The sequence below is a fragment of the Falco peregrinus genome, chromosome 6 (assembly GCF_023634155.1).
Source record: "Falco peregrinus isolate bFalPer1 chromosome 6, bFalPer1.pri, whole genome shotgun sequence".
Classification (NCBI taxonomy): domain Eukaryota; kingdom Metazoa; phylum Chordata; class Aves; order Falconiformes; family Falconidae; genus Falco; species Falco peregrinus.
This window is the reverse complement of record NC_073726.1, coordinates 20,379,684-20,403,775: the sequence shown is the minus strand read 5'-3', so window position 1 is coordinate 20,403,775 and position 24,092 is coordinate 20,379,684. Positions and strand designations below refer to the sequence as shown.

At 37.2% G+C, this 24,092-nt stretch overlaps 1 protein-coding gene across 9 annotated transcripts in view; it reads left to right on the top strand.

Annotated features, from left to right (window-relative positions):
• The window catches only part of CACNA2D1 (calcium voltage-gated channel auxiliary subunit alpha2delta 1), a 433,534-nt gene that overhangs the window by 389,925 nt on the left and 19,517 nt on the right, over window positions 1-24,092 (top strand). For 5 of the 9 annotated variants that reach the window (XM_055808421.1, XM_055808425.1, XM_055808423.1 and 2 more), the window contains 13 exons: window positions 3,532-3,593; window positions 5,836-5,927; window positions 7,846-7,906; window positions 10,083-10,180; window positions 13,237-13,321; window positions 13,526-13,588; window positions 14,571-14,674; window positions 15,935-16,021; window positions 16,412-16,479; window positions 17,794-17,832; window positions 19,099-19,170; window positions 19,714-19,866; window positions 19,979-20,031. In XM_055808421.1, the coding sequence (XP_055664396.1) occupies window positions 3,532-3,593; window positions 5,836-5,927; window positions 7,846-7,906; window positions 10,083-10,180; window positions 13,237-13,321; window positions 13,526-13,588; window positions 14,571-14,674; window positions 15,935-16,021; window positions 16,412-16,479; window positions 17,794-17,832; window positions 19,099-19,170; window positions 19,714-19,866; window positions 19,979-20,031 (1,037 nt within the window). The remainder of the gene's footprint in view (window positions 1-3,531; window positions 3,594-5,835; window positions 5,928-7,845; window positions 7,907-10,082; window positions 10,181-13,236; window positions 13,322-13,525; window positions 13,589-14,570; window positions 14,675-15,934; window positions 16,022-16,411; window positions 16,480-17,793; window positions 17,833-19,098; window positions 19,171-19,713; window positions 19,867-19,978; window positions 20,032-24,092) is intronic. The other 4 variants (XM_027795375.2, XM_027795371.2, XM_027795372.2 and 1 more) reach the window with 1 other exon arrangement.

Below are 24,092 nucleotides of genomic sequence, written 5' to 3'. Positions count from 1 at the left end.
TGACCTGCTGCCAGTGAGTCCAAAGTCCCGCTGGCATCTCAGCTGGGGATAAACTGCTCCCAAAGGGAGAGACTCACTTGGACTTTTTCAGATTTATGTAATTGTTTTGTTTAAGGAGTGCCTTTCCAAGCCTATGGGTGAAAAGTTCTTTGTGTAGGTTGTTAGAAAAAGGAGAATTAGAAGGTCATAAAACTACAGTAACACTATTGGGGTTATACAAGAAATTGCATTCATGGCAATGTTGTTGAAGAGATCTCAAGCTGTGCTTGAATTTCTCGGTTTGTGTGATAAAAAAGACATGAAGCAGTTGGTCCTGCAACTGTTTGCCCAAAGAGGGAGGGAGAATAAGCAGTTACACTTGCAAATGCTGGAGTCAGCTACGGCATCAAGGCAGAGGGAAATGTAGCATCCCTGTGTGCATGACAGTATGTCAGTTGCATATGGCCCAGACCACAGTCTATTTGAATAGAATATCCCAAGCCTTGTGTTCCCAGATGCTTCAAGTGCCCAAAGAAATTAATTTCCCTCACCTTCCTTTGCATCATGGCCCAAGATTTATTCCGCTACTCAGACCTCTCTGGGAGAAGAAGGGAGCAGCCAGAGATGGTTAGTGATGGTGACTGCTTCAGGCCATTGCAGCCTCCCAGCTCCAGGCTGCTAGACCCAGAACAAAGCTGCTTTAGACCACAGTCCATGCATGAGCCATGTATCACTTAGGACTTGATAGCTTCATATATTTTCTTATTAAAAGGGCTGATGTTGTCGGTCGCTCTGAACTGACAGTTGTAATCTTGAGGCTTAAAATTGATGTCCTTTTTGTTTTGCTTTTTGGTTTAAGTTTGCATTGCTTTCCTTTTGTATTGCAGCTGGCCCCAGCAGTGTCTTGGGAGATGACCTCATACTACAGCATAGAGACTGGACTCATAGCAAGCATGGGTGGGGTGCGCTGGAGTCTCCCAAGGCCTCAGGGGCTTTCCAACTAACAGAGAAGATGCCATAGGAACAAAAGTATTGCCACATTTGGGCAGCTGGAGTGGGCAGTAGTGAAAACTGAAGGGTCACAAAAAGTGCAGTAATATGTGTAGCTTCTTTGGCAGTGACCAGCTGGGGATGATGTGGTCTCAAACCACTCAGTAATGAAGTAGACAAAGGTAAATGGGGTGTGACATATGAGGACATGTGATCTGCTGAGTTATCTTTGAAGAGAGGTTTCAGCCAATTTGCTTTTGAGCATGTTTACAGTGCTGATGTGTCACATAATGGGTATGAGTGTGGCCAGGGATCAGAAGAGCCCTCCCACTGAGTCACAAGGTTCAGAAGGGATCTTCTTTCTTTGTAAACTCCTCAGAGAGGAGTCTAGGTGCAGCTAGATCCAATCCTAGTCTCAGACTTAGTCAGTGGTTTAGGCCTAAAGGATACGTCCGTTCATCAGTCAACGTTTGCCTCCCAGAGCCCTCTCAAGGACTTTCCCAGAAAGTTTCGCAAAGTTGAAAAAAAAAAAAAAAGATGATTTATTAAAGTGACAGATATAACAAATTCAGAAGTGCTGCTGAGAAATGCAGTTACTTCAACAATCAAGCGCAACTTGAGAGTTTAGCACTTTTATTAGCAATACTTCACCAGGTGTTCAGAGGCACAAGTCTTACCAAAGAGGTCCCTTCTTGGGGAGGAGAGATCCAAGCCCATCAACCCATCCAATAGTTGGAGTTCTCTTCCTCAAAACAGAGGATTCTAAATACCATGGCGAGGTGGGACCAAGTCAGATACTGTGTGCCAGGGGTCCTTAGCAAGGATTGTCAGTTCTGGAAGGCAAGCGAGGCCCGACAGCTCAGCATAGGGTGGGGGATTTGGTACAGGCATACACGGGTCTTCCTGGCTTTTACTGAAGCAAGGGGCTGTGAGGCACCCACCTCACCCTGGGCATCACTCAGTTGGATTGATTGTTAGGCGGCATCAGTTATGTTTTGTGAGATAAGCATGTTGCCCAAGTCAACCCCCTGAAGCCACTTCGAGTGAATACAGCCATCTGGACCAGAGGCATGCGTCATCACCACCCTCGGTGGTTCATTGTTAGGGAAATAAAGGTCAGGATGGGGAGACAGGGGAGTGAGCACACTGCCGCATGGTGGCAACAGGATTTAACAAGAACCCAGGTTTTCTCATCTTCTCTTCCTTCCCTTCCACCTTGGGCACTGCTTTTCTCTTGCCAGCGTACACGGAGTGCAACCCTTGGCGCTCTGCCTGGTTTGCAGGGACTGCCAGTGCTACGTTCAAGCATTACTTATTCTTGAGCTGAAGTAATAGTATAGGCACGTTATTAAATATAAATAGGCTTGCATAAGGATCTCTTCAGCCACCTTTTTACCTTGAATATGAAATATATCAGGGCATTAGACACTGAAATGTGCACCTTTTTTTTTTCCTACCTTTTCCTTTTTTTTCTAATTTTCTTTTTTTTTTCCAAAGTGATTATTAAATTATTTACACTGTCGTGCTGTACTGAAAATCAGAAGCTGGCTAATGCAAAGGTTTCAAATTATAAATGTCAAGGAAGACACCTCTTTTTCATAACCACACTCATTTTCACGCTTTTGTTTTACCACAGGGAAAGGGAGAATGTAGATGTAGACGTTTAGTATACATCTGTGGTATACTTGTGGTACCTTTCACCAATGTTTGTAATGTTGTACTGCAACAGTTTCCCAGACTTCATTGCTGGCATACTTACAAATATCTGTTTGTCAAATAGTAATATGTTGCAGCTGGCATAAACTTGTAGTTTTCAAAGTGGAAAACTGAGTAAAACAATGTCAGCCAGGTGCACTAATCTATAGGGAACTGTGTCTATCACATTATTTTTCATACCAAAAGAAAACAAATGGTAAAGGTTATCCTCCTGTATTAAGTTATATAAAAATAAACATTTACTTCATTTACATTTTTTCACAAATTCAAGACCCCCCTAATAAGATTAGAAACACATGTAAATTTAGCACGGGGTGCCTATACCATGAGAATTGCCTGTCTGTTTCTGTATATATGTCTCAAATTTAAATGCATTTAGCCAGTGGTACTGTGACCTGAAAGGATAGGCATGGGGTGTTTCTGTTGTTAAAGAGTTACATACAAAGTCTTTTTATATTTGAAGTTTTTTTCCTTTTCATAGTTTAACTGCAAAATGGTCCATAAAGGAGACAGCATGATTTACCAAATCGAAATTACATAGAAAAAAGTTTGCATAGGCCCAGCTAATGAATTTAAAAGGGAAAATGCTAGGTCACGTTTGACTCATTTTATTTAAATTTGCATTTCATTAATGTTCAGTAAAAAGGATATAGGTGATTCTTTTGCATAATGTGTTTGGAAAATGTTTAAGAAAAGGAGTTGCAGCTCAACTCACGCTTTTAGCAAAACAATAAATAGAATTTCAACAGATTTGTATTTGATTTTACACTGTATTTCTCAAGACAAGGTCATGCTTGTTGAAGCTCCAGAGTTGTTAATTTATTTTTTAACCATATCTCTTTGTAGCGATACATTGATAAAGGAAACAGAACATATACATGGACAGCTGTGAATGGCACTGATTACAGGTAATTCATGTTCTCTGACTTCTGTGTAGTTAAATGTCCTTTTTGTTTATTTTGATTAATAGATTTAGCATTACATTTTCTATAATAGCTTAGTCAGGACCAGATTATGTTTTGTCCAGGCCTCTAGGATTTTCTGGGTTCCTTTACAGCTTTACAGTTCAGAATTGTGGCTCTGTGTAAGGACCAGTAACTCAGTCTTTCATTCAACTGTTGAGATTTATCACTAGGGTATTTCAGCATGCAGGAAAAAAAATGCTTTTTATGATTAATTGATGTCACCATATACTTTGATTCTTAACTGTATGCTTTCTCCTCTTGTTTCATCTTTTCTTTGGATTTTTGTCTCCATGTTCTTGTTTTAATATGCTTAATATGTTTAATATTAAAAATGAAGATGCTATATTTTGGTCTAAATGAAAAATGTGACACATTTTGTGCAAATGTTTTTCAGGCACAGCCATTGCTTATATCACGACTTTGCTAACCTTCATGTCAGATCTTAGGGCCAGGAACCATGCTACTGATTACCTCTGAAATCTGTATCTTTTTGTGACAAGTTTAAACTATTTAGCACTGACACTGCTTTGTATGTAAAAACTAAATAGTGAATGGTGGCAGGAACAAATGGAGTAATGGGTGAAAGCACGTCCCCCCTTGAATGCAATGTTGGTGTTTATACTATTCCAAACTCATTTAAGCATACAGCTCTGTACCATTAGAAGGAATGTAGAAACTGGATGTTACCCAAAACGAGTTAAGGTTTACCAAGTTCCAGAAAAGTTAAACTACTCTAGTTCAAAACTACATGGTATAAATACTGAGTCATTTTTTTACCAAAACAGTATCTTTATTGTGGTGAATTACAGTAGTCCTCTGCCAAGCCGGTTCCCATTTTCTGTTACGTTCTACACAGGTGTACAGCCAATGAGAATGTAAATGTTAAGTCGTACATAAAACAAAATAAATCCATCTTAGCAAGAGAATGCAAATGTAGGATCTTTTCTTCAGCATCCTATTTTTATAATGAACTGCCTCGATCTTTGTACTCTGTAAGAAAGTTTTTTTATCAGACTATGCCATCTAGCAATCAGTAAAGAAATACATTTGATTTATACAACTTCTTAATTCTTACTGAGCTCCCTGGCATGAGACACAGCAATAAATCCATGGAGTCACATTGCAGAAAACCTATTAAACATAAAATTATAGATTTTAATTAGCAATTTCTACTAGCAGTAACTGTTAATGACAGGTAAACTGCTACTGATTTCCCTAGAGGAGAATTGGTAGAAGGCTATCACTAAATATTCAGCATCTCATTTACATTCTGTTTAAGTGGCAAAAGTATCATTAAAGGTCATCTCATTTATGGCTCAATTGTACAACTTTTTAAATGTTAATTTCTGCAGCTATCCATTAGAAAGCATTGCAGCTCTACAGTGATGAAATCAGAGTGCTAAAATTAAGGATGCAATATGGGAGATGGTACCACTTTAATGATTACTCATACCTCCTGTCCTTTACTAACTTTTTTAGAACTGAACTCTCTACACATGTATCGAATTTAGTTGCAGAAAGAAATCCTATATTTTTTGAACAAAACTAACTATAATTGAAAAGAAAATACATTGCAAATGCTTTGCCAATCTTAAAATGTTATTACACAATGATGTTCAAAGGTTTTAGTGGTGACTGCATGATTCAAGAAAATATTTTTCATCTTGAATGTAATATGAATTCAGATATTGACAGATATGTTTCTTAATGAACACCGATTTGTCCTAACAAACATCCGATCATTAGTTGTTTTATTAGTACAAAAAGTCTGTCATTATGCCATGCATGGCATATCAGTGCGGTAGTATGTGGTGGTTTTTGTAGGCAATGATCACTCTGGCTTGTGTTACACAAATACTAAATTAGTAGGGATACTAAATGTATTAAATAAAAAATGTATTTTATTATTTGCAATTATTTGGAAATTCCTTGCCTATCTATTAAAATGTGCATTTATGCTTAAGGGTGTAAAATGATAAAATGAAATGAATGAAAACAAACACAGGGGAACTTCATGAACCTGCTTGTGCCTATTACGAAGTGTGAGGCTGGTATGTCACTATAATCTCATTTCATTATGATCCAACACCCGAACTTGTTAATTGCTTTCAAAACACATAGAAGCTTAAACTGGAAAACTGCTTTAAATAAGATAATTGTGTTACTTGTGTCTTTTCTATTGCAGTTTGGCATTGGTGTTACCATCATACAGCTTTTATTATATTAAAGCCAAAATAGAAGAACCAATAACTCAAGCCAGATGTAAGTACTATGAAGGTTCCCTGGTTTTGTCCAGTATTGCCAAGTCTCAGATTCACTTAAAAAAGCAATGTTTAGAATTCATAAATTTTGTGGAATTTGCTGATGTTATCATGATGCACCCCAAATCTGCAGCAATGATTCTAACCCATTGCAACACCCAAGGTACAAGAAATATTCTATAAAAATAGAATATGTGCAGGTACCCCAGCTCCACTGACAATCCCTTCCCCTTTGCTCTGTGCCTATAGAATCATTGCTTTGTGTATCCTCTGTTGCTGTCATTTTAAGGGTCTGTATGCTGTTTCTTTTCATTCTTTTAGCTAAGTGTCATGGTATAGCCTATAATAGTAAAGCATTTTTTCATTATTTTTACAGTAGTTACAGAATAATATTTAGCAAATTACCTCTGCTGCCCATAGGAATAGATTAATGTGAAAACGCTGCTTGGTTTGGCTTGCAGCTAGGCTTTTATTTTGCATTTTGCAATCTTTTAGTGGATGTTTGTAATGTATTTTTGGATTAGACTAATTTTAAGCTATTTACAGATTCTGGAGAGATAACTGGAAATTATACTTGTGAGTATTCCAATGCTTATTGTTTATTAGGTGTAGCTGAATTTTAATTTAGATAGTAGACAAAATAGGACCCATCACATCCTTTTAACTTTATCCAAGTGTTAGGATAAACTTGAACAAATCTGCAGTTAAACAGAAAGTTAGAAAAGCACTATGAATCTCTCTGACAGGCATAGATACTGTTAGTTTAGGGAAAACTCGGTTAGCACTAAATCACTGTCCTCTACCATCGGCTCCTGCACATGAAGTAGAATATGGCAAGTTTTAATAATCAGTGTTTTATTTTGTAACTTTGTCAAATAGTAAATAGTTTAAAACTGAAGTTTTAGTGAGTAAATATAGTTCTTTTGATGGATTAGATCATCTGGTTTTGCACTCATATCAATATAACCTGCAAAACAGACCCTTGAAATAGCCACAGTATATAGAAGGTACTTGAGAAATAATTGAGGAGGACATATTCTTCGGTCTTCAAAGATGTTTGTCTTTTTTCCAGACTACAGCTGTATGTAAATTGAACCTTTGATCTATGTACAATATTTTTATTCAAGGGTCTGTTTGAATAAAATATTGGTTTGTGACCCCTTTTGCTTTACCCTGTTTTTTTCTGTTTCCCTGCTTTCTCTTTCTGATGGATAGTGACAATCAAAAAGGGCAAGTATATTCTTGTTGCTCAATTTCCTTCTGTTTTACTGCAGTTGATATTTTTCACTTATATTTCTATTCCTACTGGATATTCTCCTCTGTATTCCTCATCTCAGGATTTTCCCCATGATCATTGGGTACCATAGCAATAGAAAGGAGAAAAAAAAACAAACAACCGAAACCAAAAACAAGATGTGAAGGTTTCTTTATGTTTTCATGCACATTTCAATATGTTGCTAATCTCTAATCCTTTTTTGTCTGGTCTTATCAGTGTTCAGTGATACCAGCTTTTAAAGCCATTATTATCAGTAGCATTGACAGTGATGCTTATATGGATAAATATTTTAGACTTTATTGCAGAAAATACTACAAGTATTTTCCTTCATGTTCTGACAACTCAGTGTCCCAAATATTTCTTTGTATTGAATTGTAATTCTAATGAAAACATCTCATATGTTTTCATGTTGACATGCTAATGAAATGTCTTCTCTAAGTTGTTAAATACATTATTGTTGCCAGGAGTGTGTTGTATATAATAATCAAGTAATTTTGTCCTATACTGAGAAATATACAGTATATTAGTAAGAAAGTGTATAAAAATAAACATTTCTAAGTTCATGGATGCATGCAAAAGCTCATCACATGTTTTGAGAAGAAAAATGGTGGCAAAAAGCCCAATTTACTTACTTGATATTTACTCTTCATCTTTGTAGATTCAGAAACACTGAAGCTTGATCATTTTGATGAAGCTGGCTATACGTTTATAGCACCCAGGTTGGTTAATTTCCCAGTAATAAATATTATTTCAGCAGTAAATAGGCATTTGATCAAATTAATGACATTTACAAAATACAGACTTGACCAATAAAGCCTCATTTGGGGAAAAAATATTAAGTAAAAGACTACTTATTAAATTCTTGTTTTACAAGATCAGTCTTTTCTTGTTGGAGTGTATATAACATCTTCAGGCTCTAATTCCTGTTTATATTAATCAAGGAGAGCTCTAAAATCTGATATTGATGTTTTAATGGAAATCTTATACACGTCTGTTCATTTCTTGTGGTTGTGACTTTTAAGATTTTACAGCTTTGTACTTTAGCTTGTCATTTGTGAAATAGGTACCATAATACTTACCTCGAGATATTTCCAAACTTCAAGATAGTGTTTCAAAGCTCTCTGTCACTTAAGAATTAATTAATTTTTGAATCAATGAGCATAAAAAGATTGAGTCATTGAAAATTGACCAAGTAAGTTCATTAGTTCCCTGTTTTTTCATGTGAAACTGTGATGTCCTTGTTGCCCTTGTAAATGTAGATTTGCAAGGGAAACATGGTATGATAAATAGTTTTTAAAAATTAAGTTCCTTGAAAAGGTAGTTGTGATAAAGGAAATACTGTACCATTGATATCAATTAAGAAGTGTTTAATTTCTTATTTATCATATAAATATCCTTTTAAATTTCAATGAATAGATTGATTTCACTGAATAAATTGATTGGTATGTAAACCAGTCTTCTATCTTCAAATGTATTCTCAGCTTAACTGTATAATTTAATTTTTCCTGAAGGGCTGATGTTATTGATAATCAATGGTACCAAGTAGCAGTTTCCAGCAAGTCCTTAGTTGTTATGCTATTCTACATGAGCAAAGCCTGTTTTATATGGAACTTGGTTTAAACGTGAGTGTTGGTACAATAAGGCAAATTCTGCATGTAGTCTTTCAGGATCACGGTAAAGGGTAATAAGATAGCTTATTCATATGAAATACTTGAACAGACTTCTTTTGTTCATAATATTAATTTAATATAAAAAGCTCATTTGAAAAGAGAGCTCCCTGCTTTACTGCTGAATATGCTTTACATTTTAATTAAAGTTGTTTAATGCCACTCACCACCTAATATTTGCCTTCAAGATGCCCAGTGACTTTCATTATGCTTGCTTGCATTCAGTGAATTACCCAATGATATATTGCTTTATTTTATTACATTATGTAAAGGACAGTAGTCTACTGTTTATCTGTTCTGCATATGTCAAAAGAGTGTTTCTATGCTTATCTGCTATGTACCCTATTAAAATTGCCTTTAAGACTTCTCAGAGGATAGGACCTCATCCCATAAATCTGGCCTTAGTTGAGCATGATGTGACTATGTTTTAATCAGCAGCTCACATACTTTTCAGTACAGTTTAACCAGGAGCCATCTAAATTTACTGGGCATCTTCTTGTTTAGTTTACAGACTATGATCTCCTAATTTCACGGCCTACACTAGCCCTGAGTGCTTTTTTTGTCACAGCACTCCCAAAACTAGCCAGCTGCAACAAGGTCTTTCACCATCACATACCAAGTTAACGTCAATAAGTAGTTAGCATGTCTTGCCCCAGTACAGTCATCAATCCCCTGCAAGGTCTCAAAGGTCCATCTACTGTTCGTGCTGTTTCTTCATACTCTTCAGGCCAGTCCCACTGCTTTTTGCCTCTCTCCTTGTCCCTTCTCAGCCCTGGTACACTCTCTCTCCTCCCTTTCCAGATCTCTCTCTATTGGCTGCTCCTCTTCCTACCCCTTAGAGCTATTTAACTACTTAGCAGCAACCAGCCACGGCTGCACCTTATCAGCCAAGCCACCGCCCCTGAAGCCAGCCCACAGCTGTATATTATCAATGTTAATGAACCCAGCTTCTTTTCTCTACATTTTTTCTGGGAATCTATGCCTTATCTCATATATGGAGTTGTCTTGTAATTCAGATTTAGGCAGACACTTTATTTCCTGTAGATGCCTGAAATATTTGATACGGTCAGCATTCAATATTGACTATGGTAGTCAATGGATATAGCAGTGGCATTCACCTCATTGTAGTTGCACAATCCTCTTTGGACTTCATAACTGCTGAGCCATATTTATCTGCTTTAGTAGCAAAGGAAACATCTGAGAAGACTGATGTTTTGTTGTTTTTCAGAGAATACTGTAATGATGTAAAAAAATCAGAAAACAACACTGAATTTCTATTAAATTTCAATGAATTTATTGACAGAAATACTCCAAGCAGTCCGTCATGTAAGTATTATTCTCAATTCACTGATTTTTTTTCCTTAGGAAAATACTTATAAATGAGAATTAGCAAAAAATGGCAGCTTTCATGGCCAAATCATGTGAGTTTGGTTTTTATCTTCACTGATTATTTTTTAGTAGAAATACATGTAGTGTTGGAATTTTCTACCCAAGGTAGAGAATGTAAAAGCAGTTTGCAGTTTTCTGGGTTTATTTGAGGAAGTTCGCAGGACACTGCAGCCAGGGTTTTCTACATTCCTCTCAGCACTCTGTTCTAGCAGCAAATAACTACCTGTTCATGTTAATACACTCCCAAGTATTTTAAATACATAGTTCATTCTCTTAAGGATATCAGCCAAAGTAACTCTCAAATAGACTGCAAAATCTTGTAATGAAATCTTCAGTCTTCTTTCTTGTCAGTTTATATAACCCAAAGAAGTAAAGAAGAGGAGCACAACCACCTAAATAACCAATAACCAGCATAGAGGATAAGGAGGTTCTATTGCTGGTTCACAATTTGGTTAAAGAGATCTTGCTTGAGCTTGAGTTTTTTAAGATCCCAGATTCATGTAACTGCTGCAGGGGTGCGCACTGGGCTTTGGAAAGGTATTCACATTTTGAAATTGGGCCTTAAACTCCATTTAGAATAAATAAGGAGTTATGCTTTTGAACAAACCATCAGTATCATGTTAAAGTCTTGTTCTCATGAAAAATTCAACGTATAGATTTGTTTATCTGTACAAGTCTGTTTAGCATTGTTAATAATTCATAAACAGTTGGAATAAACTTTTTTTTCGCCTTACATTCCCTGAGTCTTTTAAACATGTTGCTGTCAGAGAACACTGATCAGTTCAGTAAAAATCTTTCTGCTAGACTATGTAACTGAAGGAATGTCCACTTAGGAGATCTCACAAAAGGCTACTGGGGGTGGGGGTGGGGGTGTGTTTGTTGTTTTTAACAGGATGATCTTATTCACTGACACTTTGCTGACTGACTGAAATTTTACTTGAGTCCCTTGACTCAATCTTGGACATGAACGCACTCGCCTCAAATGATTAAACCAGTTAAAATTTGAAAAATCTAGGTTTATATTCACTAGTTCTGTAAGCAAATATTGAGGACACATTTAGTGATATTGCAGTATACACTAGGGCTTAGCAAGTAAGTACACCAAAATATTATCAAATTATCACTATATTTCACTTTGGAATCCACAACAAAATTCACTTTTTCTTCTTCTTTTTTCTAATAACTAAGTTACTTGAAAAATAGTCTCCAGAATAAATAGACAGCATTGACTAAAAGAAACACTGGCTATAGAAATTCTCTCTGCTAAAAATGCTTTCCTAAAGGAATAACTAGTCAAATCCTCAAACTGAAATAATCTATGTACTATAAGTGTAATGTCTGTTATATTTTGACTCACCCCATCCAACTCAACCTGATGGAAGTTAGCCAGAAAGTGCAACAGCTACTGCTGTTGTTATTAAGGGGACAGTAGGAGAAATTCACCCGACTTGTCTTCAACATCTGCTTTAGGTAAGTAAGCAAGTCCCACTTTGGGGCGGTGCCTGCAGTGCAAGGGAGTCCTAAACAAAAAAATGCATCCAGTAAAATATAAGGAGTCTGTGTCAGCAGAGATAAATACCACTCTGAGAGAGACATATTTTGATGCTTATATTCGGGTAGAATATCAGTTTAATTTCTAGGAAAATGTGGAGGCAACAAGGCCCTCCAAATTTCATCCTCATGTCAATTAGTCGAGGTTTTTCATTACTTCCAGCTGAAGAAATATTTTTAAAGCAGTACCCTAATTTATATTACATACTGCATTATGACATTGTGCTTGTGAATAGGGAAGGTGAGTCTGTGACATTCAATGCAGTTTTACAAGTTTACCTAGCTAAGCTATGTAAATATATCTGAAGAGAATTAAATTAATGTATTAAGGTGATATGAGACAGTGCTTCCCGCTGGTAAATCAGAGCTGCTAGCTTTGCGCATAGCGTTCTCACACATCCAGGTTTCAGTGGATTTTATGAAAAAGCCTTTTAGCTAAAGCTTATGGAGCTTTTCAAAACCCAAATCCATGTCCTTACTGATCTGTTTGGCAAAAACAGATTAAATTAGGGCATTTTTTTAAAAAAAGGTCAATATCAGTATTCTGGAATCTGAAACTTAGGGTGAAGCACAGGGCATGTCATGGCTTTCTATTGAACAACTGAAGAAAAGTTGGGGTTTTATCTTTATTTTTCCCCAGGAGTTCTCAACCTCCTCAGCAAGGCTGAGCAGCTGGGGTTTGGCAAAATTCAGAGGTGCAGGTTCTAGTCATGGAACAACTGATTTACCGCCGTTTTACTGTGTGACATTGAAGACCAAGAGCCCTTTACATTATTCAGCTCAAATTTAGCCCTGCTTTATTTTCTGTAGTGTCAAAACCTGTATTAAAGTGTGTGCTTACATCTGTTCACTATTCATAGAAGTTTCTCCTGCAAAGTTCTACTGAAAAAGATGCTTGGGAAGCACTGAACCATCTTTTCAAAAATATTTTTAAAATGGCATATCCATCTAAGCTACTAATTCAACATTAGTTTATTTCCTTGTACCCATTTTCAGATGGCAGATAGGGGTTTTTGAGAGGCTTTGACTTAAAATTTGTAGCATGTAAGAGTAAGTATAACAAAGAATTTAGTGTTGTTTCATTGCATAACTTGAGATAAAAAGCATTTGAATGAAAACATGCTTTAAAAGTAGGTTAATTTCAAATTCAACATAGGAGCTTTGCAAAGCTGGGACCTGTGCCCTTATCACCTTGCTTATTCCTATAACACAATGATAGTTTCTTAGGATACACTGAAGGAAAAGTTTAAATGAAGTCAACAATGTGACAGCAATCTTTTTAACATCACATACTTAATGTTATTTGAAGTAGACAGTATGTCTAATAGAAATAGCCTGATTTTTGTGACCGTAGCATCTTGAAAAGTAAGAATTAAATTTTAGCCATTTAATGAAACTCCATGTCATATGGTTTCAGATGAGTGTCTTAACTCTTTCGATAGGTAATACTGATATGGTTATTAGAGTTTTGCTGGATGCAGGATTTACAAATGAACTTGCCCAACGTTACTGGAGTAAATTGTCTCTGTAAGTATTCTTTTTATTGACTGATTTTTTGATTCATTTCAAAGTTTGATAATAAAATACATGTGTGTATATCTAGATACACAGTTAACATTTACACAGGATAGATGTTTAATTCACAGTTATGCAGTTAAATGGCAACCTTTGATGTAGGAACTTGTAAGGATTTCAGCCAGTTTTCATTTTAAATCTTATTTTTGTTTACAGTGATGGAGTTGTTGCGCAATTTGTTGTTACAGATGGTGGAATTACTAGAGTGTTCCCCAAAAGGTAATATTTATTATAAAGTAGTATACTATGGCAGTTTTGAAACTTGAAAGGGTGGAATGTTAAATATTGGATTTATTGAATGAAAATATCTGTACTGATAACTATGAAATGAATGGGAAGTCTTGTTTTTCTTTGATTTTACATGTGTCACTGCTTGAAACTGATCTGTAATATTATGTCCATAACAGGTCCTTGTAATCCAAGTTTCAAATCACTGTAAAGCAGCAGTAAAACCAGTGCCCTTGCAGCAGTAGTGGGGCCATGCTAATCCCTAATTAGTCCTAAGCACTCATTTATTTGGCAGGCTGGAAGGCTGCAAATACTGTAAAGCCGTAGGCAATATTTTTTTAGACTAATAAGAGCAGACCAAATGGTCCAGGGACCTCAAGAGAGAAAAATGTATTTTACCAAAGGGCAAAAAAGGAATGTGAAAATGGTTGTGTAATGAACTCGATGCCCACATCAGTGACCAGGGATAATGAGGACACCAGTACAGATATACTGGTAAATGGCAAATTTATCTATTTTCTTCGGTTATTCTGTGTTTCTCCAAAAAGGGAAAAAAAGCAAAGAATTTTACTCCGTTTCTTTTCTGTTTTGGTGTTATTAATTATTAAAAATCTTTTGGGGTGATTTCTCAAGAGATAGCATGTTCTATGAAGTTTTGTTTATATTTTGTTGTGAGTAGTATTGCATTTATATTTGTCTCAATATATCTAAAAATTATGGGACAAGATCTGTGTTGGTCCAAGAATTCTTTTTTTTTTTTTTTTCTTTTATTTTTTTTAATTCTAATTATACCTGGCAGTTAACCAGTGAAAGCTGACAAAGTCTGAGGACTATATGAATGAATCTCACATTTACAACTGTGAAACATGGGAAGGAAAAAACCAACTACAACAACAAAAAGCAATGAAAAAACCTGCAGCAGAACTTTAATGAGATTCTGTCTTTCTTTTGATCTCTATTTTTTTGTGATTAGGGCAGGAGAAGATTGGTTGGAAAATGCTGAAACCTATGAAGTCAGCTTCTATAAACGGAGTTTAGATAATGACAACTATATTTTCACAGCTCCATACTACAACAGTAAGTCATCGCTGTTTAGAAATGTCAGAGCTGGCTAGTCCAGTATAAGTGTAGTTGTGGAAGTTTCCCATAGCAGTTGAGGTCACTGACAAAGGATGCAAGTGGGACACTTCATAAGGAAAAATATATCATCCATTATTAAGGAAAAGGTAGCTAGGAGGGCACTAAACAAGGGGCATCATAATTTGTCATTGACTCGGGTGGCCGTGTACGCTCAGAATTAACAAAGCTGAAAACATGCAGAGTACTGGTGTTCATTTATTATACTGAAACAGTGTTTTACAGACATGTGTTGGCAGAATTATTTTAAAAGGAAGTGAAAGAAAAATGCACTCGGGGACAATAACACTACTAAAAAAAGACTTATTTGAGCTGAGTTCTATATAGTTCCTCAGCACCAAACCTAACTTGGGGGAGCAGGTATAAGGACCCAGAGACCACAACTCTGTCCACTGCACCACTGCTTAATTTAAACTTTGCTTCTGAATTTGATTTCAAGTTGCGGTTATTCACCAAAACCAGCTTGCCTGGAATACTCTGATATTTAAAACCTATATATGCACAATAGTAAGTGCTTGTTACTAATGTGAGCAGCATTAACCTTGCCAAGCTCATTTAAAAGCAGATGCTACGACAAATGACATACTCCTTCTTAAACATATGGGATCTTTTATTGCTCTTATGTCATACTTACTTACTGCATCTTTTCTCAATAAAATATTAGAAAGGTTATTAACTAAATTCCCTGAAGCCTTTGTTGTTCCTCAAAGAGCTCCAGGGAATGTACTTTTAACTTGCTTTTTCATACTGAGCGGTGTTGAAAACAGGCTGAAGTTCGTCAGAGAAGTAATTGTTGGTTAGTGAGTGGTGTCAGTATACCCTGCATTGAAAAATACACAGACGACAGAAGGATAAAATCTTTGGCTCTGATCCTGGTTTTAACAGAGCTGCTCACATGTGTTAAGCTATTCATGGCTCTTTTTGCAGGGGGAAAAAAGGCTACAGTAACTTTTTGAAGCAGTGAAACCATGTACAAAACATGAATGGAGAAAAGTAAACAAAACTATTCCTTTTAGTCATCCAGATGTTTGTGATCTGAGCTATTACAGATGATAAATGCATAGTACAGCTGGATCAGTGCTTTTGAAAAAGGATTTTTTTTTTAAATCATGCTGGGTATTTGAATAATCATTAATTTCAGTTTCAGAGGAAGAGGCTTTTATTACACCCTAACTTTTTTCCCCCTTTCTATACTCACAGAAAGTGGTGCCAATAGCTATGAAACAGGTATTATGGTAAGCAAGGCTGTGGAAATAACAATTAATGGGAAGCTTCTGAAACCAGCAGGTAAGACAGAGTGGTGCTGAAACTCTAAATACAGTAGTTACTTGGTTGTTGCTCAACAGTGAATTAGAAATTTAATTGAGATTTCAAAGGAACTTCACTTTATATAACATTCTTTTCTCTGAGACTGTTTTAATCTTTCTGGTGGAAATCAAGCCAAAGATCTGGTTGTGTTTGAGTAAGAGTGCTTAATTTATTAGTCTCATGAAGGATATTGGTGGTCAGACAACAGAGCAAAAATCATATTTTCTCCTTTTCCAGTTTAATAATTTAGATGTTATTATAAAACACACCCTTTTTTTTTTTTTTTTTAGGATTCTACAGTTACCTTTTTTCTTTTTCTTTTTCTTTTTTTCACTTTACTAAAAAAGACTTTCATGTATTTCTTGTTAGTTGTTGGGATAAAAATTGACGCAACCAGCTGGATGGAAAATTTCACAAAAACCACAATCAAGAGCCTGGTAAGCAATTGACCAAGTCTTTTTTTGAACTTTATTTGCATTTCTCAAAGCTTCAGATACAAATAGGTCTAATAGCTCTTTGTGCCGGAGTCACACTGATGCATAGTTGCCAAGTAGTTGTGGTATTTAAATCATCCAAATGCACAAAATAAATCTATGTTGAAATAGGCTGTATTTTGTACGTGTCTTGCTTTCATAATTATAGAACATGGGTAAAGACAAAGAAAAATGACATATTCCAGCCAATAGACTCCCTAATAAGATTATGCTGTAGCAGTGATTAAGATCTGCAAAAGATTTGGTGAGTCTATATTTATTTAATATGAAAGATAGGTAAGCAGTCAACAGTAAGGATTTATATCGCAACCAACATCACAGCATTTTAGCAGAACTTAATGAAATAGGTGCTTAATCCTTTCATTCCTTATATCTAAAACTTAGGTGAAAATGGGAAGGGGGAAAGGCTAAATGGAAGGAAAAAATAAGTAATTAACGGAACACTGGGAAAGGAGAGGCACAAAATAAGGGCAATTATGGGACAATTGTGTGATGCAACATTGCTTGGTTAGTTGTATATTAAGGGAATCGGTAACAGTGTCTGGCCGTTGTAGGTATTAGAGCTGTAGTTCAATGGGTAGGCAAATGCATTGCCTAAATGTCAGAACAGTTAAGGGCAAAAATACATAACTGAAAAGGAGAAAGAAAGGAATATCTCAGAATTAATTTGAGATGACTGCAGCATTATCTGGTAGTTGTTTTGCTCGGGATATGATGCAAGGGGACAGTTACATGTGTATGTATATACTTAATGCAAGAAAAAGAGAAAAAAAAAAATTAGTAGTCAAAGCCATAAAAGCTTACTGGAGATGGTGGGCTTCCTTTATCACATGCTTTGATACTGGCAAAAATTTCATGGTCGAAAAAGATACTTTGCAGCATATTTTCTAGTCTTTCTTTCCATACCTCAAACACATGGAAATGTACATGTTCTTTCTCTTTTGCTTTATACTCACAACACTGACATCTGACAAGTCCTCCAAACTATTTATCTCTAATATATTGAGTATACTTTAAAAGGGAGATGTATGAGGGACTTTGTGAAAGACAGTAGAGATTGTGCTGTTGATAATTACTGAATATGGGTTGTTCACACAGATATGTGTGATAAATGACACACAGTCAAAATTAATTTAAATTAATCTAGTGGTATTGAAAATCATATCACTTGTTCTTGTCTTGATTGATTAATATAACTGTAAAATGCAGTTTCTTCTGAAACATTTTTGTGAAGATTACTGTACTTCTCTTTTTTAGTGCAACAGTGAAATCTGTGGCTGTGAGAGAAACAGTATGGTAAGAATATATTCAGTTTATGAATATATGGCAAATTGCAAAGATTCACTGATTCTCTCAGGATTTATCTAAGACAACATTTCTATCATTATTATTTAAGGATTAATTTTACAGAAAACAGGACTTAGTTATTTGTGTCTTGAAAAAGGTGAAGATTAGGAGGGGAGGGGGTGAAAGAGGGTATAAAAGTCAGATGAAGTGGTTGTTGTAAGAATCATTGCAATGAGGTTACAAGAACTAGAGGGATGAATTAAAATAAAGTAAAAGCAATAAAGAATGATGTGAAGAAAATGTGAGGAAAATATAATGGTAATTTTCAAAGCAAGAACCCGATCCTGAGGCAAGGGAATGTGTTAAAAATAAAAAACTGGAGAAAATGAACACTAGAAGTATCTTAGAGAAGGGTAAATGCAAACTGAAAAGCATCAGAGTACATAATGTGCCCTTCAACAGTCATTAGTCATCCTCCTCTCCTCTGCTTTCAGACCATTCAGGATTTGGGAATCCCATAGCTCTGCTAGCATGCAGGAGAGCATAGCTTCAGGGGCTATCACAGTATCAGGTTCTGCCACGTGCTTCAAAGGTTTCTCTGCTCAGGTCTTCTGTAAATTCTTTTGTGGAGTGTGAAGATCATTAAATGCAAGAGTTACAGCAAAAATGGTGCTCTGGGAGGTTCTCTGTTTGGTCTCATTGCTATTTCTTCAATCTCTGACTGCAAGGATCTTTCACAAAGTGCGAAGTATAGGGAACCAGTGGGCTTTCCGTTCCTGCACCTGACACCTGGAAGAAACCCACTACAGTCCTTGGCAAGTGAAAATAATCATGACTAGCCAGCTGAGAGTCTGTCCTTAAAATTCTTGCCACTGAAAGGTGCAAATGGAAAAGGACTTTAAGCATGGCTGAAGCACATGTGAAGTTGTAGTCCCTTATTATGAGTTGAGATTAAGTTATAATCAGATTTAATAAGGATATAGCACTCTTAGACCTAAAAAAGTATTAAGCAAATAAGAATTTACAAAGCAACTTTTAATAATTTAGTTACAAGGGAGTCTTAGATCTGTACAGACTTTTATAACACTCATAGAAACACTGATATAACACTGATGTTACTTATTATAACTTAATGTTGGTCCTTGACTATGGGGTTGTGATTTAGCATGAGCCACATAGATTTGAAGATGCTTCCAAAGTGCTGAATAAAAAATAGTTTCTTACAGTTCTCTTGACAAATCCTTACTGCAAAAATATTTCACTTTCTTACAATAGCATGTGGACTGTGTTATCCTTGATGATGGTGGATTTCTTTTGATGTCAAATCGGGATGAATATACACAACAGGTATGTATATTTTTAAGGACAGCACGTAGAAAACAATAGGAAGAAGTTTTAAGAGAAAAAAGTCAGCATTTCACTTTCAGCTTACCCTAAGAATAACATTTCTGAATCATAAAAGTTTTGCTGTTTCAGAAATTCCAGTTATTTTGTTAGTCTTTTTCACAGCCTTGTTTATGGTTCAAGATGCCTGCTTCTAGCAAGTTGCATTCTTTGTGCTCTGCCTTTCGTCTAGTAGGCTGCCAATGTAGCTGTGATGGTGAGGGCAGGTAGTATGGCATCTGCACACCTTCTTTCTCATATTCCTCTTGCTCTTCCCCAAGCAGGGTGGTCTCACTAATAATGCATTTAAAATTACTGTCTAACTGAGCTCTCCAACCAAGCTTTTGGGAGAGAAGTAGTCAAAGAAAGAAATAAAAACACGAGTAGCACAACTGGATGAATTGGGGGGGGGGGGGGGGGGGGGGAGTGAATCAGAACTGTTCACTTTTTTACGAGAAAAATACTTGGAAATATTTTAACTTATCTCTGTATATTCTCCCTCATCAGATTGGAAGATTCTTTGGTGAGATTGATCCTGGCCTGATGCGAAACCTGATTAACATGTCCCTGTATGCCTTTAACAAATCGTATGACTATCAATCAGTCTGCGATCCTGAAGAAGAACCAAAGCAAGGAGCTGGACTTCGTTCTGCTTATGTGGTCAGTAGAGCCTTGCGTGGTGACAGATATCCCCATAAAAGTCTGCATGTGTTTATACAAATAGCATAATCTCTGTTGTTGTTGTTGTCGTTTTTTTTTTTTTTTCCCCCAGCCTACGATAACAGATATTTTGCATCTAGGATGGTGGGCTTCAGCAGCTGCCTGGTAAGTACAAGTATGTAGGAGTTCTGTATGTCCAAACTACAATTATTTGATGGGTTGAAACTGTGTTAGTCTTTTTCTTCCCTCTGTAGAACTGCTGTGAACCTTTTGTTTCTGCTGTTTCTTATGGTGAAAATTTTTAACTATGTCTCCAAACTCCTTGGAAAAGTTCTGTGTTCTGTCAACAGTTGAATTTGAAACTACTCTTGCTAGGTTTTGTGGTTGTGTGTTCTGACTCTACAAAATCAGCTTCAGGAAGCAGAGTTGGAATTAATAGTCTAAGCCTGATTGACAGGTGTGAAGGTTCAGGTTAAATTATTACTTTTAGGATTATTGATCACTTGGCTCCCTATTTCAAAATATTGTCTTTCCCTTTTTCTAGCAAGAAGCCGTAAGAAAATCAATGTTTGCTTTTCAATGAATCATTTTACAAAACCACACGAATCAGAATAATTTGAGTTGAAATGGACCTTAAAAGGTCATCTAGTCCAACCACCTCTGCAATGAACAGGGGCATCTTCCACTAGATCAGGTTGCTCAGAGCTCTGTCCAACCTGGTCTTGAGTGTTTCTAGTGATAAGGCATCTACCACCTCTCTGGGCAACCTATTCCAGTGTCTCACCACCTTCATTGTAAAAAATGTCTTCCTCATATCTAGTCTGAATCTACCCTCTTTTAGTTTAAAACCATTACCTTATGTCCTATTGCAACAGGCCCTGTGAAAAAGTCTGTCCTCATCTTTCTTATAAGCACATTGTAAGTACTGAAAGGCCACAATAAGTCTCCCTGGAGACTGCTCTGGGCTGAACAACCCCAATTATCTCAGACTTCTCTTATAGGAGAGATGTTCCATCCCTCTGATCACTTTTGTCGTCATCCTCTGGACCTGCTCCAACAAGTCCATGTCTTTCCTGTGCTGAGGGCTCCAGAACTGGACGCCGGTACTCCAGGTGGGGTTGCACAAGAGCAGAGCAGAGGGGCAGAATCACCTCCCTCAAACTTCTGGCCCCGCTTCTTTTGATGCAGCCCAGGACATGGTTGGTTTTCTGGGCTGCAAGTACACATTGCCAACTCATTTCCAAATTTTCATCCACCAGTACTCTCAAGTCCTTCTTCACAGGGCTGCTCTCAATCCCTTCATGTGCCAGCCTGTAATGATATGTGGAGTTGCACAACCAGGTGCATAACCTTGCACTTGGCCTTGTTGAAATCCGTGAGGTTCACATGAGGTTTACACAGATCCACTTCTTCAGCTTGTCCAGGTCCTTCTGAATGGCATCCCATCCCTCAGTTGTGTCAACCGCACCACTCATCTCAGTGTCATCTGCAAACGTGCTGACGGTGCACTCAATCCCACTATGTCATTGGTGAAGAGTACTGGTCCCAGTACGGTTCCCTGAGGGACACTACTTGTCCCCAGTCTGCATCTGGACATTAAACCATTGACCACTGCCCTCTGGATGCAACCATCCAGCCAATTCCTTATCCACCAAACAGTCCACCCATCAAATCCATATCTCTGATTTAGAGAGAAGGATGTTGTGGGGCACCAAGTCAGAGGCCCTTCAAAGTCCAGACAAGTGACATCCATAGCTCTTCACTAGTCCACTGATGTAGTCACTCCACCAGAGAAGGGCACTACGTTGTTCAGGCAGGACTTGCCCTTGGTGAAGCCGTTCTAGTTGTATTGTCACCTCCCTGTCCTCTGTGTGCCTTACCGTAGCTTCTAGGAGAATCTGTTCCATGATCTTCTCAGGCACAAAGGTTAGGCTGACAGGTCAGTAGCCCGGGGTCCTCCTTTCTACCCTTTTTAAAAATGGGTGCAGTTTTTGCCTTTTTCCAGTTGCCAGGGATTTCACCTGACTGCTGTGACTTTTCAAGTATCATGGCTTGGCAACTACATCAGCCAGTTCCCTTGAGATTCTGGGATGCATTGTGTCAGGTCCCATAGACATGTATATTCAGCTTCCCCAGGTGGTCATGAACCTGATCTTCCCTTACAGTGGGAAGGACTTTGCTCCTCCAGTCCCCACCTTATGGTCCATCCACTTGGGATGTGCAGTAAGAGAGGTTGCCAGTGGAGACTGAGGCAAAAGAGTTGTTGAGTGCCTCAGCCTTTTCCTCACTCATTGTTACCAGTTTGCCGTTCTTGCTCATTTGTTGGGGGGGAGGTACAGTTTCTTTGGCCTTCATTTTCTGGAGTAGAAGCCCTGTAGGTCTTGTTTAAAGCTTTGTCAATGAGACCCGCTAATTTGTGGGCAATGAACCTTCTCTACTACAAAATGTATAGAAGTCTTGCTTAGACTGCAGGATAACCAATATGTTGTCTGGCGGCACAGTTCAGTTAAGTTTTCATGATAATTATTTGTTCGTTCTTTGAAATGGAATTAAAAAGCACCACTGAACTACTTCAAGGAAGCAAATACATATAAAGCATGTGGGATAATTCTACAGTCATTGTCCTAGCGTTTTCTGTAGCTGAGGGGAAAAGTTTTTTATATTTGGACTGCTGTGGAGTTTTGGGATTGACCTTGAGAGAGGCAGGGTTGCACCGCTACTTAGGTTTATCTTTCACTTTATCAATTTTGGCTTGGTTATTACCATTAGTAATATGGCATTATTAATAATAGCCAAGAAATAACTTTACCTATTTGAGAGCCATGTAGATAGACACCTCTGTCAGCTGCTTCTTCAGCACCACGTTGGGATAAGTAATTGGGACTGATGTGATACTTCTGCATTGGTGTGAATTGCCCCCTTGGAGACTGTTCCCTTTTCTAAAGTAATGATGCTTACTTTTTTTGTCAAATTATCAAGATGGAATAAATTACCTACTTTATGAGTTAAAGTATATAGCAGATGAACAAACACAGTAATGTTCTCACAGATAGCACTATGAAAATTGTATATTGGTTTTTATTGTTGGTTACATTTGGTTAAGAGCAACAGCAAAAATCTCAGTTTTCTTGGAAAACAGCAGACCTCAAAAACTGGCGATGGGCAATAATCCAGAAGAGAAACTTGAGCTCTTCTCAAGCAGAGAGACTTTCGTTTATCAGTTTTCAAATCAGACTCAGTGGTCTGGACTCAATTTAGACCTAAGGTTTATTTTGTATGATGTTTAACTTGAAAGCACCACATGAAAGTACTTTCTATGGACATGTTTTTAATGGAATCTAGATCAGAAGCAGGCAGAGAAGGCCATTAAGCGAGCAGAGTGAAAAAAGCTGACCAAAAATGGACTCGGTGAGGCACCTGGCAAAAGCAAATGCAGGGAAATAGGAGAAAGCAGGTTGTTAAAGAAAACTATAGTGTTTCAGGCAACAATGTGGGATAAAGGTGTGAGTGATAATCTTCAAAATTTCTGTGGGATCCATCAGCATTTAGTTCAGAGAGTATGTGTCATTTCTCCTTCATGCTTTTTTAACTCAGAAGGTTTAAGTTTTCCCAGGCTGCCCTTTTCAGTCAGTACCCAGTAAATTCTGTGGTAAGCCTTTGTGAAGGATTACTATTTTCTGTCAGCAAATTGCATCACTTGCATGGCATTGGGTCTCTTCTCATCCATGATGGTCAGTGTACTGTCTGATGACTGGAGGCGCAAAGCTGTGGATGTGAATCCAGAGCTCCCTCAGGCAATGCCTCTGCTGGAAAGGTGACAGGCAAATTCAGTTTCTTTACACATGGATCACACTGGATAAGGAGAAAAGGAAAGAATCTTTGAGGTTGAGTAAAGTTATACAGTCCCTTCTCTCTGCAGGGTAGGCATTAGAACAGAATGAGATGAGGAGACATCAGGTAGAAGCAAACCTAAAATGTGATGACAGGGAAATACAGCTTAGGAAGGTTTAAGCAGACGCAATGAGTCAAGGAATGTAACTGGTGCAACTGCTGTTTTAACAAGTTGGTAGAGGAGAAAGGGCCATGTATGTGGCAAGCTGGTACTTGCTTCAAGTAAAGAAAATAGGGAAAATATGATCATGAGTGAAGAAAAAGAATTTGAAAGAAATGGAGCTCTCTAAGCCTAAGCATTTTAGTAGCATCTAGGAGAAAAAACATATTCCATA